Source organism: Salmo trutta, chromosome 10 (genome assembly GCF_901001165.1).
Source record: "Salmo trutta chromosome 10, fSalTru1.1, whole genome shotgun sequence".
Lineage (NCBI taxonomy): Eukaryota > Metazoa > Chordata > Actinopteri > Salmoniformes > Salmonidae > Salmo > Salmo trutta.
Genome location: NC_042966.1, coordinates 16049008 through 16064677, shown reverse-complemented (window position 1 = coordinate 16064677; position 15670 = coordinate 16049008). Strand labels below are relative to the sequence as shown.

The window sequence follows — 15670 nt, the reverse complement described above, 5'->3', positions numbered from 1 at the left end:
TTTTGTAGTTGTATTTTGTAGTTTGTAATTTATGCCCATCCCTGGCTATGATCCACCGGGTCAGATCAGAAGACTGGAGGCGTGGCTTAGTAGGGGCATGGCTTTTGGCTAGTTGTTTTTGGCCACCTGTGAGAGTAAATGTCATCCCAGTTCATCTGTTCTGTTGTATTGTCAATATACACTGCTCCAAAAAAATTAAGGGAACACTAAAATAACACATCCTAGATCTGAATGAAAGAAATAATCTTATTACATACTTTTTACTTTACATAGTTGAATGTGCTGAAAACAAAATCACACAAAAATAATCAATGGAAATCCAATTTATCAACCCATGGAGGTCTGGATTTGGAGTCACACTCAAAATCAAAGTGGAAAACCACACTACAGGCTGATCCAACTTTGATGTAATGTCCTTAAAACAAGTCAAAATGAGGCTCAGTAGTGTGTGTGGCCTCCACGTGCCTGTATGACCTCCCTACAACGCCTGGGCATGCTCTTGATGAGGTGGCGGATGGTCTCCTGAGGGATCTCCTCCCAGACCTGGACTAAAGCATCCGCCAACTCCTGGACAGTCTGTGGTGCAACGTGGCGTTGGTGGATGGAGCGAGACATGATGTCCCAGATGTGCTCAATTGGATTACCGTATATTTTTACTTTTTCCCTCACTCAACTTTTTTCATTCAACTTTCTTACCCCGGAGGTTTTATCTGGACATGGTTCGTCAGGACTTCAAACAGCCGAAGCTAAGTAACATTAACATGATGCCTTCTAATTGCAGTCGTTGTACTTATAATATACAGGAGAACGATCGCCTTACGGCAAGGATAGCTGTGCTGCAAGCCCTACGAACATAGACAGGGCTTTAACTCCTCTAGCTCCACAATGAAATAGGGTGCAGGCCAGGCAGCAGGCTGTTAGCCAGCCTGCCAGCTTAGTGGAGTCTGCCACTAGCACAGTCAGCGTAGTCAGCTCAGCTTTCCCCATTGAGACCGTGTCTGTGCCTCGATCTAGGTTGGGCAAAATTAAAAATGGCGGTGTTCGCTTTAGTAATCTCACTAGTATAAAGACCTCCTCCATTCCTGCCATTATTGAAAGAGATTGTGATACTTCACATCTCAAAATTGGGTTACTTAATGTTAGATCCCTCACTTCCAAGGCAGTTATAGTCAATTAACTAATCACTGATCATAATCTTGATGTGATTGGCCTGACTGAAACATGGCTTAAGCCTGATGAATTTACTGTGTTAAAACCTCTTACATCTACACGTTCCGCTAGCGGAACGTCTGCTCCAATATCCAATGATGGGCGGGGCGCGAAATTCAAACTCCTCTAAATCCGAAAACTTACACTTTTCAAACATATGACTATGTTACAGCTATTTAAAGACAAGACTCTCCTTTATCTAACCAAACTGTCCGATTTCAAAAAGGCTTTACAGCGAAAGCAAAACATTAGATTATGTCAGCAGAGTACCCAGCCAGGAATAATCACACAGCCATTTTTCAAGCTAGCATATCATGTCACATAAACCCAAACCATATCTAAATGCAGCACTAACCTTTGATGATCTTCATCAGATGACACACCTAGGACATTGTGTTATACAATACATGCATGTCTGTTCAATCAAGTTCATATTTATATCAAAAACCAGCTTTTTACATTAGCATGTGACGTTCAGAACTAGCATTCCCACCGAACACTTCCGGTGATTTTACTAAATTACTCACGATAAACGTTCACAAAAAGCATAACAATTATTTTAAGAATTATAGATACAGAACTCCTCTATGCACTCGATATGTCCGATTTTAAAATAGCTTTTCGGATGAAGCACATTTTGCAATAATGTAAGTACATAGCCCGGCGTTACAGGGCTAGCTATTTAGACACCCACCCAGTGTAGCCTTCACCAAAATCACATTTCCTATAAGAAAAATGTTCTTACCTTGCTTGTTCTTCATCAGAATACACTGCCAGGACTTCTACTTCAATAACAAATGTAGGTTTGGTCCCAAATAATCCATCGTTATATCCAAACAGCGACGTTTTGTTCGTGCGTTCTAGACACTATCCCAACGCTAAATCTCGGCCACGAGCATGACGCAAAATATGACAAAAAATTTCGAAATATTCCATTACCGTACTTCGAAGCATGTCAACCGCTGTTTAAAACCAATATTTATGCAATTTATCTCGTAGAGAAGCGATAATATTCCGACCGGGAATCTGCCTGTCTGTAAACTGAGGAAAAAACCGAAAGCCGGGGGCGGGGCGTGTCACGCGCCTAAGGCTTAGTCCATTGACTGACCACTCAGCTTTTGCTCTCGTGTGCTTCAGCCAGGGCTTTGAATGACATCATTCCTGTTTTTCCCGGGCTGTGAGACTCCATTGTTGACGTGAGAAGTGTCACGTAAGAGCAGAGATCCTTTGTAAACGATAGAGAGAATCAAGAAGGGCAAGAAATGTTCAGACAGGGTACTTCCTGAACAGAAGCATCTCAGGTTTTTGCCTGCCATAGGAGTTCTGTTATACTCACAGACACCATTCAAACAGTTTCAGAAACTTTGGAGTGTTTTCTCTCCAAAGCTAATAATTATATGCATATTCCAGTTTCTGGGCAGGACTAATAATCAGATTAAATCGGGTACGTTTTTTATCCAGCCGTGAAATTACTGCCCCCTAGATGTAAGAGGTTAAATGAGGCCTCACCCCCTGGTTACACTAGTGACCATACCCCCCGTGCATCCGGCAAAGGCGGAGGTGTTGCTAACATTTACGATAGCAAATTTCAATTTACAAAAAAAAAACAATGACGTTTTCGTTTTTTGAGCTTCTAGTCATCAAATCTATGCAGCCTACTCACTCACTTTTTATAGCTACTGTTTACAGGCCTCCTGGGCCATATGCAGTGTTCCTCACTGAGTTCCCTGAATTCCTATCGGATCTTGTAGTCATAGCAGATAATATTCAAATTTTTGATGACTTTAACATTCACATGGAAAAGTCCACAGACCCACTCCAAAAGGCTTTCGGAGCCATCATCGACTCAGTGGGTTTTGTCCAAAATGTCTCTGGACCTACTCACTGCCACAGTCATACTCTGGACCTAGTTTTGTCCCATGGAATAAATGTTGTGGATCTTAATGTTTTTCCTCATAATCCTGGATTATCGGACCACCATTTTATTGCGTTTGCAATTGCAACAAATAATCTGCTCAGACCCCAACCAAGCAGCATTAAACGTCGTGCTATAAATTCTCAGACAACCCAAAGACAACCCTTGATGCCCTTCCAGACTTCCTCTGCCTACCCAAGGACATCAGAGGACAAAAATCAGTTAACCACCTAACCGAGGAACTCAATTTAACCTTGCGCAATACCCTAGATGCAGTTGCACCCCTAAAAATTAAAAACATCTGTCATAAGAAACTAGCTCCCTGGTATACAGAAAATACACGAGCTCTGAAGCAAGCTTCCAGAAAATTGGAACGGAAATGGCGCCACACCAAACTGGAAGTCTTCCGACTAGCTTGGAAAGACAGTACCGTGCAGTATCGAAGAGCCCTCACTGCTGCTCGATCATCCTATTTTTCCAACTTAATTGAGGAAAATAAGAACAATCCGAAATTTATTTTTGATACTGTCACAAAGCTAACTAAAAAGCAGCATTCGCAAATGGAGGATGGCTTTCACTTCAGCAGTAATACATTTATGAACTTCTTTGAGGAAAAGATCATGATCATTAGAAAGCAAATTACGGACTCCTCTTTAAATCTGGGTATTCCTCCAAAGCTCCATTGTCCTGAGTCTGCACAACTCTGCCAGGACCTAGGGTCAAGGGAGATACTAAAGTGTTTTAGTACTATATCTCTTGACACAATGATGAAAATAATCATGGCCTCCAAACCCTCAAGCTGCATACTGGACCCTATTCCAACTAAACAACTGAAAGAGCTGCTTCCTGTGCTTGGCCCTCCTATGTTGAACATAATAAACGGCTCTCTATCCACCGGATGTGTACCAAGCTCACTAAAAGTGGCAGTAATAAAGCCTCTCTTGAAAAAGCCGAATCTTGACCCAGAAATTATAAAAAACTATCGGCCTATATCGAATCTTCCATTCCTCTCAAAAATGTTAGAAAAAGCTGTTGCACAGCAACTCACTGCCTTCCTGAAGACAAACAATGTATACGAAACGCTTCAGTCTGGTTTTAGACCCCATCATAGCACTGAGACTGCACTTGTGAAGGTGGTAAATGACCTTTTAATGAAGTCAGACCGAGGCTCTGCATCTGTCCTCGTGCTCCTAGATCTTAGTGCCGCTTTTGATACCATCGATCACCACATTCTTTTGGAGAGATTTGGAAACCCAAATTGGTCTACATTGACAAGTTCTGGCCTGGTTTAGATCTTATCTGTCGGAAATATATCAGTTTGTCTCTGTGAATGGTTTGTCCTCTGACAAATCAATTGTAAATTTCGGTGTTCCTCAAGGTTCCGTTTTAGGACCACTATTGTTTTCACTATATATTTTACCTCTTGGGGATGTCATTCGAAAACATAATGTTAAATTTCACTGCTATGCGGACGACACACAGCTGTACATTTCAGAGAAACATGGTGAAGCCCCAGAATTGCCCTCGCAATGGTGAAGCCCCAGAATTGCCCTCGCTAGAAGCCTGTGTTTCAGACATAAAGAAGTGGATGGTTGCAAACTTTCTACTCTTAAACTCGGACAAAACATAGATGCTTGTTCTAGGTCCCAAGAAACAAAGAGATCTTCTGTTGAATCTGACAATTAATCTGGATGGTTCTAAGGTCTTCTCAAATAAAACTGTGAAGGACCTCGGCGTTACTCTGGACCGTGATCTCTCTTTTGACGAACATATCAAGACTGTTTCAAGGACAGCTTTTTTCCATCTACGTAACATTGCAAAAATCTGAAACTTTCTGTCCAAAAATGACGCAGAAAATTAATCCATGCTTTTGTTACTTCTAGGCTGGACTACTGCAATGCTCTACTTTCCGGCTACCCGGATAAAGCACTAAACAAACTTCAGTTAGTGCTAAATTCGGCTGCTAGAATCCTGACTAGAACCAAAAAATGTGATCATATTACTCCAGTGCTAGCCTCCCTACACTGGCTTCCTGTTAAGGCAAGGGCTGATTTCAAGGTTTTACTGCTAACCTACAAAGCATTACATGGGCTTGCTCCTACCTATCTTCCGATTTGGTCCTGCCGTACATACCTACATGTACGCTACGGTCACAAGACGCAGGCCTCCTAATTGTCCCTAGAATTTCTAAGCAAACGGCTGGAGGTAGGGCTTTCTCCTATAGAGCTCAATTTTTATGGAATGGTCTGCCTATCCATGTGAGAGACGCAGACTCAGTCTCAACCTTTAAGTCTTTACTGAAAACTTATCTCTTCAGTAGGTCCTATGATTAAGTATAGTCTGGCCCAGGAGTGTGAAGGTGAACGGAAAGGCTGGAGCAACGAACCGCCCTTGCTGTCTCTGCCTTGCCGGTTCCCCTCTTTCCACTGGGATACTCTGCCTCTAACCCTATTACAGGGGCTGAGTCACTGGCTTACTGGTGTTCTTCAATGCCGTCCATGGGAGGGGTGCGTCACTTGAGTGGGTTGAGTCACTGACGTGGTCTTCCTGTCTGGGTTGGCGCCCCCCCCTTGGGCTGTGCCATGGCGGAGATCTTTGTGGGCTATACTCGGCCTTGTCTTAGGACGGTAAGTTGGTGGTTGTAGACATCCCTCTAGTGGTGTGGGGGCTGTGCTTTGGCAAAGTGGGTGGGGTTATATCCTGCCTGTTTGGCCCTGTCCGGGGGTATCTTCGGATGGGGCCACAGTGTCTTCTGATCCCTCCTGTCTCAGCCTCCAGTATTTATGCTGCAGTAGTTTATGTGTCGGGGGGCTAGGGTCAGTCTGTTACATCTGGAGTATTTCTCTTGTCTTATCCGGTGTCCTGTGTGAATTTAAATATGCTCTCTCTAATTCTCTCTTTCTATCTTTCTTTCTTTCTCTCGGAGGACCTGAGCCCTAGGACCATGCCTCAGGACTACCTGGCATGATGACTCCTTGCTGTCCCCAGTCCACCTGGCCATGCTGCTGCTCCAGTTTCAACTGTTCTGTCTGCGGCTATGGAACCCTGACCTGTTCACCGGACGTGCTTGTTGCACCCTCGACAACTACTTTGATTAATATTATTTGACCATGCTGGTCATTTATGAACATTTTAACATCTTGACCATGTTCTGTTATAATATCCACCCGGCACAGCCAGAAGAGGACTGGCCACCCCTCATAGCCTGGTTCCTCTCTAGGTTTCTTCCTAGGTTTTTGGCCTTTCTAGGGAGTTTTTCCTAGGGAGTTTTTCCTAGCCACCGTGCTTCTTTCACATGCATTGCTTGTTGTTTGGGGTTTTAGGCTGGGTTTCTGTACAGCACTTTGAGATTTCAGCTGATGTACGAAGGGCTATATAAATAAATGTGATTTGATTCAGGTCTGGGGAACGGGAGGGCCAGTCCATAGCATCAATGCCTTCATCTTGCAGGAACTGCTGACACACTCCAGCCACATGAGGTCTAGCATTGTCTTGCATTAGGAGGAACCCAGGGCCAACCGCACCAGCATATGGTCTCACAAGGGGTCTGAGGATCTCATCTCGGTACCTAATGGCAGTCAGGCTACCTCTGGCGAGCACATGGAGGGCTGTGCGGCCCCCCAAAGAAATGCCACCCCACACCATGACTGACCCACCGCCAAACCGGTCATGCTGGAGGATGTTGCAGGCAGCAGAACGTTCTCCACGGCGTCTCCAGACTCTGTCACGTCTGTCACATGTGCTCAGTGTGAACCTGCTTTCATCTGTGAAGAGCACAGGGCGCCAGTGGCGAATTTGCCAATCTTGGTGTTCTCTGGCAAATGCCAAACGTCCTGCACGTTGTGGGGCTGTAAGCACAACCCCTACGTGTGGACGTCGGGCCCTCATACCACCCTCATGGAGTCTGTTTCTGACCGTTTGAGCAGACACATGCACATTTGTGGCCTGCTGGAGTTCATTTTGCAGGGCTCTGGCAGTGCTCCTCCTGCTCCTCCTTACACAAAGGCGGAGGTAGCGGTCCTGCTGCTGGGTTGTTGCCCTCCTACGGCCTCCTCCACATCTCATGATGTACTGGCCTGTCTCCTGGTAGCGCCTCCATGCTCTGGACACTACGCTGACAGACACAGCAAACCTTCTTGCCTCAACTCGCATTGATGTGCCATCCTGGATGAGCTGCACTACCTGAGCCACTTGTGTGGGTTGTAGACTCCGTCTCATGCTACCACTAGAGTGAAAGCACCACCAGCATTCAAAAGTGACCAAAACATCAGCCAGGAAGCATAGGAACTGAGAAGTTGTCTGTGGTCACCACCTGCAGAACCACTCCTTTATTGGGGGTGTCTTGCTAATTGCCTATAATTTCCACCTGTTGTCTATTCCATTTGCACAACAGCATGTGAAATTTATTGTCAATCAGTGTTGCTTCCTAAGTGGACAGTTTGATTTCACAGAAGTGTGATTGACTTGGAGTTACACTGTGTTGTTTAAGTGTTCCCTTTATTTTTTTGAGCAGTATATGTTAAGGATGAGTACTGACACTTTTGTATTTTAATAAGGCTTAGAAGGTGTATGCGTGCCTTAAATGCTGGGAAGGGTACCAATTTGATATAATGTTATTAATTTGCAGTGTACAAATTTAACATGATGAACAGGAATGACATTTACTCTCACGGGTGGCCTAAAATAACAATCTGAAAGCCACACCCTCAATAGGCCATTCCTTTGAATTACCCAAACATGGGTAATTTTTTACTTTCATGCTGGGTTGTCCCAGCAGCTGTGTGTTTCTTAAAATCTTACAAATGTTATTTTATTGTCCTAATATAAAATTAATAACATCGTCAATGAAAGACTTTGACACAGTGGTACCAATTCCAATATTTGGGTATGCATAGGTTCTTGATGAACCCATACTCTTATGTACGCCTCATTAAAGCTACAAAATGACTAACTCTAAATTGTAATGCAATGACAATACCACAGACAAGACTAACCTGACTGATATTTACTCTCATGGGTGGCCAAAAATAGCTATCTGAAAGCCACACCCCTACTTAGCCACACCTCCAGTCTTCTGATCTGGCCTGCTGGGTCATTGCCAGGGATGGGCATAAATTACAAATTACAATTACAAAATACCGAAAGACCAATGTATCAAAATATAAAATACTGTTGCAAGTATTGTATTTAATTAAAATACATGTATTTTGTATTTTAAAATAAAGAACTACATTTCCAAGTAACCAGAAGATCAGCAACAATATCCTGTGTGGTTGTGGAAACTTCTTACTTGCTTTGACTGTGATATGTTGTTGTTTGTCTAACTTAGCTGCATGCACTCTGGATAATTCTAAATGACCGAAAGCTCATTAGAATAACTCAGCATGCTTTCCCATTGTTTATTTTTACATAAACATTTATATTTAGTTCCTTTAGCAGATGCTCTTATCACACCATAGCATAATCAGACATCTGATACCAATGTTGGGTGAAAGGGTGCCCGAAAATTCTGTACCGCTATAAAAAAAAGTATTTTGTATTTTGAAAATACAAAAATTTCAGCTTTCAAGAGTATCTTGTTACAAATTATATTGGAGTGTAGTTCAGTCCAGTGTAATACAAAATACACACTACTCAGAAGTAATTGGAATATGTATTTCAAATATATGTAACAGACATACTGCCAATCTGGTCATAGCTCAATAACCCAACTAAGTGCTGGGTCAAAAATAACTATTTACCCAGGGATGGATTGTTCACACAGCATTTTTTGAGTGTAGTACTTCAACTCAGGGCCGTTTGGCCAAGTCAGTTCAGAGTTAAGAGGATTCAAAGTGCAGGATGGATGAAACATTTGACAGAACCACACAGAACCCAGACGCTCATGAAACTCAATTAAAGTGTAAATAAAAACTCTCCATTATAAGCTGTTAGTATTGACCTTCAGAGCCCTGTGAAGATGGATGGACCTCTCTGCAATAAGATCCTTTGTGTGTGTGTGTGTTCACTGTCTGAGAATAATATAATATTGTCTCAACACCTCCCCTGAGGCCCTGGCTTTTTCTCTCTCTCTGTATCTATTCTCTGTTTATTTGTTTCTCGCTCTCGCACTCTGAAGTGAAGTTTGTCGCTTGTCATTTATCCTCTTCTGTGATTACGCTGAGGAATAGCGAGCCAAATTAAGAAATTTGTGTGTGTGTGTGTGTGTGTGTGTGTGTGTGTGTGTGTGTGTGTGTGTGTGTGTGTGTGTGTATGTGTGTATGTGTGTATGCTATGGTCTGACAGGGAGAATCTTTGACAGGACGAGCCCAGAGAGGACAGTTAACAGGATGGATGGATTGATGGATGACTCAGGGATTGATTAGATGTCCTACCTTCTTGTCAGACAGTCCAGACACAGTGTCTATGTACTGCTCCTGGATCATGAAGGCAGCCAGGTTGGCAGTGTAGGAAGCCAGGAAGATGACAGCGAAGAAGGCCCACACCAACACCATGATCTTACTGGTTGTGCCTTTAGGGTTCTCAATGGGGACTGAGTTATTGAACACGATGCCCCACAGTAGCCACACAGACTTCCCTATGGTGAAGGTAGGACCTCCAGGTGCTGGGGGGGAGGAGCAGAGATGGGCAGTATTTATGTTACATAAACACTACCGGTCAAAAGTTTCAGAACACCTACTCATTCAAGGGTTTTTCTTTATTTGTACTATTTTCTACATTGTAGAATAGTAGTGAACACATCAAAACTATGAAATAACATGTGGTAACCAAAAAATGGTTAAACAAATCAAAATAAATTTTATATTTGAGATGATTCAAATAGCCACCCTTTGCCTTGATGACAGCTTTGCACACTCTTGGCATTCTCTCAACCAGCTTCACCTGGAATGCTTTTCCAACAGGCTTGAAGGAGTTCCCACATATGCTGAGCACTTGTTGGCTGCTTTTCCTTCACTCTGCGGTCCAACTCATCCCAAACCATCTCAATTTGGTTTAAGTCAGGTGATTGTGGAGGCCAGGTAATCTGATGCAGCACTCCATCAATCTCCTTCTTGGTAAAAATAGCCCTTACACAGCCTGGAGGTGTGTTTTGGGTCATTGTCCTGGTGAAAAACAAATAATAGTCCCACTAAGCTTAAGCCAGATGGGATGGCGTATCGCTGCAGAATGCTGTGGTAGCCATGCTGGTTAAGTGGTTAAGTGTGTTGAATTCTAAATTAATCACAGACAGTGTCACCAGCCAAGCACCCCCACACCATAACACCTACTCCTCCATGCTTTATGGTGGAAAATACACATGCGGAGATCCTCCGTTCACCGACACCATGTCTCACAAAGACATGGCGGTTGGAACCAAAAATCTCCTATTTGGACCAGACCAAATGACACATTTCCACTGGTCTAATGTCCATTGCTTGTGTTTCTTGGCCCAAGCAAGTCTCCTCTTATTATTGGTGTCCTTTAGTAGTGGTTTCTTTGCAGCAATTTGTCCATGAAGGCCTGATTCACACAGTCTCCTCTGAACAGTTGATGTTGAGATGTTGAGTTACTTAAACTCTGAAGTTTTAATTTGGGCTGCAATTTCTGAGGCTGGTAACTCTAATGAACTTATCCTCTACAGCAGAGGTAACTGGGTCTTCCATTCCTGTGGCGGTCCTCATGAGAGCCAGTTTCATCATAGAGCTTGATGATTTTTGTGACTGCACTTGAAGAAACTTTCAAAGTTCTTAACATTTTCCGTATTGACTGACCTTCATGTCTTAAAGTAATGATGGAATGTTGTTTCTCTTTGCTTATTAGAGCTGTTCTTGCCATAATATGGACTTGATCTTTTACCAAATAGGACTTCTTCTGTATACCCCCCTACCCTGTCACAACACAGCTGATTGGCTCAAATGCATTAAGAAGGAAAGAAATTCCACAAATTAACTTTTAAGAAGGCACACCTGTTAATTGAAATGAATTCCAGGTGACCACATCATGAAGCAGGTTGAGATAATGCCAAGAGTGTGCAAAGCTGTCATCAAGGCAAAGGGTGGCTACTTGAAGAATCTCAAATATAAAATATATTTTGATTTGTTTAACAATTTTTGGTTACTACATGATTCCATATGTGTTATTTCATTGTTTTGATATCTTCACTATTATTCTACAATGTAGAAAATAGTCAAAAATAAAGAAAAACCCTTGAATGAGTAGGTGTTCTAAAACTTTTGACCGGTAGTGTATTTGAAATACATATTTTAATTACTTCTGAGTATTTTTTTATTTGAAATACACTGGGCTGAACTACACTCCAATGTATTTTGTATTTTCAAAATACTTTACATTACCATTGAGAGTTAGAGGCGGGGGGATGTTAGGGAGGAGAGGGAGGTGGAGATTAGATGTTTGGTTAATAAACCCAAGGTATCATAACAGCCTCATTAGCAGATGTCCAATTGGATGAATGGATCAATAAAGCTCCCAAGATTCAGTGTTGTTGATGTGTTTCATGGAACATAATCCTTATACGTCCATGTTCCTACACTGTTGATGACAGAATCATGAATTTCCAATTAGCTTATTTCTATAGGCCCCTGCTAGGCCTTATAGAGAGCTGAAAAGGTCAAACGTATATAATGTTTCTATTCATAGGTCATTCCCTAACCCATCACTCAACCCAGCAGCATTAGCGATCCTCTCAGCATTAGCCTAGCGACTGAAAGGTTAGGCATTAGCCTGCCTCCACCTGGTGTGTATCATGTTGGGGAAGACAGCATTAGCCTATAATTGTGTGTCGTGTTGGGGAACACTGCGCTTGCCGCTAGCCTGCTTCTAGCTGTGTGTCGTGTTGGGGAACACACCCTCAGTCCATCCATCTTGGTCATCTTAGCGGAGCCACATCCATCTCCGTCAGATTAGCCTAGCGACAAATGTTAATTAAACCAGGAGGTGACCTTTCAGACAGTGAGACGAGTGCAAGCTCTGGCATCTCGGCATGCTGGGATTGAATAGCCGTCTTCGTTGTGTGTAAGGCTATACCCCACAGTCTCCCGGGGACTCTCGGTCTGACATTCTGTTTCATAACCTGTAAAGCAGGCTTCCCCAACAGTTGGCCTGTGGGCCGAATTCCGTCGGAGGGTGATTTTATTTGGCCCCCCAAATTGTCAGAAATATACAGTATCAGTCAAAACTTTGGACACACCAACTCATTCCAGGATTTTTCTTTATTATTACTATTTTCAACATTGTAGAATAATAGTGAAGACATCACAACTATGAAATAACACATATGGAATCATGTAGTAACCAAAACAGTGTTAAACAAATCAAAATATATTTTACATTTGAGATTCTTCAAAGTAGCCACACTTTCCCTTGATGAGAGCTTTGTACACGCTTCGCATTCTCTCAACCAGCTTCATGAGGTAGTCACCTGGAATGCATTAAAAGTTCATTTGTGCAATTTATTTCCTTCTTAATGCTTTTGAGTCAGTCAGGTATGTTGTGAAAAGGTATGGGTGGTATACAGAAGATAGCCCTGTTTGGTAAAAGATCAAGTCCATATTATGGCAAGAACAGCTCAAATAAGCAAAGAGAAACGACAGTCCACCATTACTTTAAGACATGAAGATAAGTCAATCTGGAACATTTCAAGAACTTTGAAAGTTTCTTACATTTACATTACATTTTAGTCATTTAGCAGACGCTCTTATCCAGAGCGACTTACAGTAGTGAATGCATACATTTCATACATTTTTTTTTTCTGTGCTGGCCCCCCGTGGGAAACGAACCCACAACCCTGGCGTTGCAAACACTATGCTCTACCAACTGAGCTACAGGGAAGGCTAAAAGTGCAGTCGCAAAAACCATCAAGCTCAATGATGAAACTGGCTCTCATGAGGACTGCCACAGGAAAGGAAGACCCAGAGGTACCTCTGCTGCAGAGGATAAGTTCATTAGAGTTACCAGCCTCAGAAATTGCAGCCCAAATAAATGCTTCACAAAGTTCAAGTAAAAGACGCATTTTAACATCAACTGTTCAGAGGAGACTGTGTGAATCAGGCCTTGATGGTCGAAGTTCTGCAAAGAAACCACTACTAAAGGACACCAATAAGAAGAAGAGACTTGCCTGGGGCAAGAAACACAAGCAATGGACATTAAACTGGTGAAAATCTGTCTGATGAGTCCAAATTTGAGATTTTTGGTTCCAACCGCTGTGTCTTTGTGAGACGCAGAGTAGGTGAACGGATGATCTCCATTCACCTGATGTGTGGTTCCCACCGTGAAGCATGAGGAGGTGTGATAGTGTGGGGGTGCTTTGCTGGTGACACTGTCAGTGATTTATTTATAATTCAAGGCACACTTAACCAGCATGGCGACCACAGCATTATGCAGAAATATGCCATCCCATCTGGTTTGGGCTTAATAAGTGTTTTTCAACAGGAAAATGACCCAAAAAACACCTCCAGAATGTGTAAGCGCTATTTTACCAAGGTGAGTGATGGAGTGCTGTATCAGATGGCCTGGCCTCGATTGAGATGGTTTGGGATGAGTCGGACAGCAGAGTGAAGGAAGAGCAGCCAACAAGTACTCAGCGTATGTGGGAACTCCTTCAAGACTGGAAAAGCATTCCAGGTGAAGCTGGTTGAGACAATGCCAAGAGAGTGCAAAGCTGTCATCAAGGCAAAGGGTGGCTACTTTGAAGAATCTCAAATCTAAAATATATTTTGATTTGTTTAACAATTATTTGGTTACTACATGATTCCACGTGTGTCATTTCATGGTTTTGATGTCTTCGCTTTTATTCTACAATGCAGAAAATAGTAAAAGTAAATAAAAGCCCTTGAATGAATAGGTGTGTCCAAACTTTTGACTGGTACTGTCTATATACAGTTGAAGTCAGAAGTTTACATACACCTTAGCCAAATACATTTAAACTCCGTTTTTCACAATTCCTGACATTTTATCCAAATAAAAATTCTCTGCCTTAGGTCAGTTAGGATCACCACTTTATTTTAAGAATCTGAAATGTCAGAATATTAGTAGAGAGAATGATTTATTTCTTTCATCACATTCCTAGCGGGTCAGAAGTTTACATACACTCAATTAGTATTTGGTAGCATTGCCTTTAAAATGTTTAACTTGGGTCAAATATTTCAGGTAGCCTTCCACAAGCTTCCCACAATAAGTTGGGTACATTTTGGCCCATTCCTCCTGACAGAGCTGGTGTAACTGAGTCAGGTTTGTAGGCCTCCTTGCCCTTACACGCTTTTTCAGTTCTGCCCACAAATTTTCTATAGGATTAAGGTCAGGGCTTTGTGATGGCCACTCCAATACCTTGACTTTGTTGTCCATGTTGCCACAACTTTGGAAGTATGCTTGGGGTCATTGTCCATTTGGAAGACCCATTTGCGACCAAGCTTTAACTTCCTGACTGATGTCTTGAGATGTTGCTTCAGTATATCCAAATAAATTCCCTTTCTCATGATGCCATCTATTTTGTGAAGTGCACCAGTCCCTCCTGCAGCAAAGCACCCCCATAACATGATGCTGCCACCCCCGCGCTTCGCGGTTGGGATGGTGTTCTTCGGCTTGCAAGCCTCCCTCTTTTTCCTCCAAACATAACGATGGTCATTATGGCCAAACAGTTCTATTTTTGTTTCATCAGACCAGAGGACATATATCCAAAAAGTATGATCTTTGTCCCCATGTGCAGTTGCAAACCGTTGTCTGGCTTTTTAATGGCGATTTTGGAGCAGAGGCTTCTTCCTTGCTATGTCGATATAGGACTTGTTTTACTGTGGATATAGATACTTTTGTACCTGTTTCCTCCAGCATCTTCACAAGGTCCTTTGCTGTTGTTCTGGGATTGACTTGCACTTTTCGAACCAAAGTCGTTCATCTCTAAGAGACAGAATGTGTCTCCTTCCTGAGCGGTATGAAGGCTGCGTGGTCCCATGGTGTTTAAACTTGTGTATTATTGTTTGTACAGATGAATGTGGTACCTTCAGGCATTTGGAAATTGCTCCCAAGGATGAACCAGACTTGTGGAGGTCTACAATTTGTTTTCTGAGATCTTGGCTGATTTCTTTTGATTATCCCATGATGTCCAGCAAAGAAGCACTGAGTTTGAAGGTAGGCCTTGAAATACATCCACAGGTACACCTCCAATTGACAAAAATTATGTCGTTTATAATTTTCTGGAATTTTCCAAGCTGTTTAAAGGCACAGTCAACTTAGTATATGTAAACTTCAGACCCACTGGAATTGTGATACAGTGAATTATAAGTCAAATAATCTGTTTTCAAACAATAGTTGGAAAAATGACTGTTGTCATGCACAAAGTAGATGTCCTAACCGACTTGCCGAAACTATAGTTTGTTAAGAAATTTGTGGAGTGGTTGAAAAACGAGTTTTAATGACTCCAACCTAAGTGTATGTAAACTTCCAACTTCAACTATATATATATATATATATATATATATATATATATATATATATATATATATATATATATGTGTGTGTGTAATTATTTTAGTTTTTGGACTTAAGACTGTAAAA

General features: G+C 42.2%; 1 protein-coding gene across 1 annotated transcript in view; it reads right to left on the bottom strand.

The window, feature by feature from the left end:
• The window catches only part of LOC115200801 (glutamate receptor ionotropic, NMDA 2C-like), a 124901-nt gene that overhangs the window by 14814 nt on the left and 94417 nt on the right, over nucleotides 1–15670 (bottom strand). The window contains exon 13 of the mRNA XM_029763931.1: nucleotides 9499–9728. Within this exon, the coding sequence (XP_029619791.1) occupies nucleotides 9499–9728 (230 nt within the window). The remainder of the gene's footprint in view (nucleotides 1–9498; nucleotides 9729–15670) is intronic.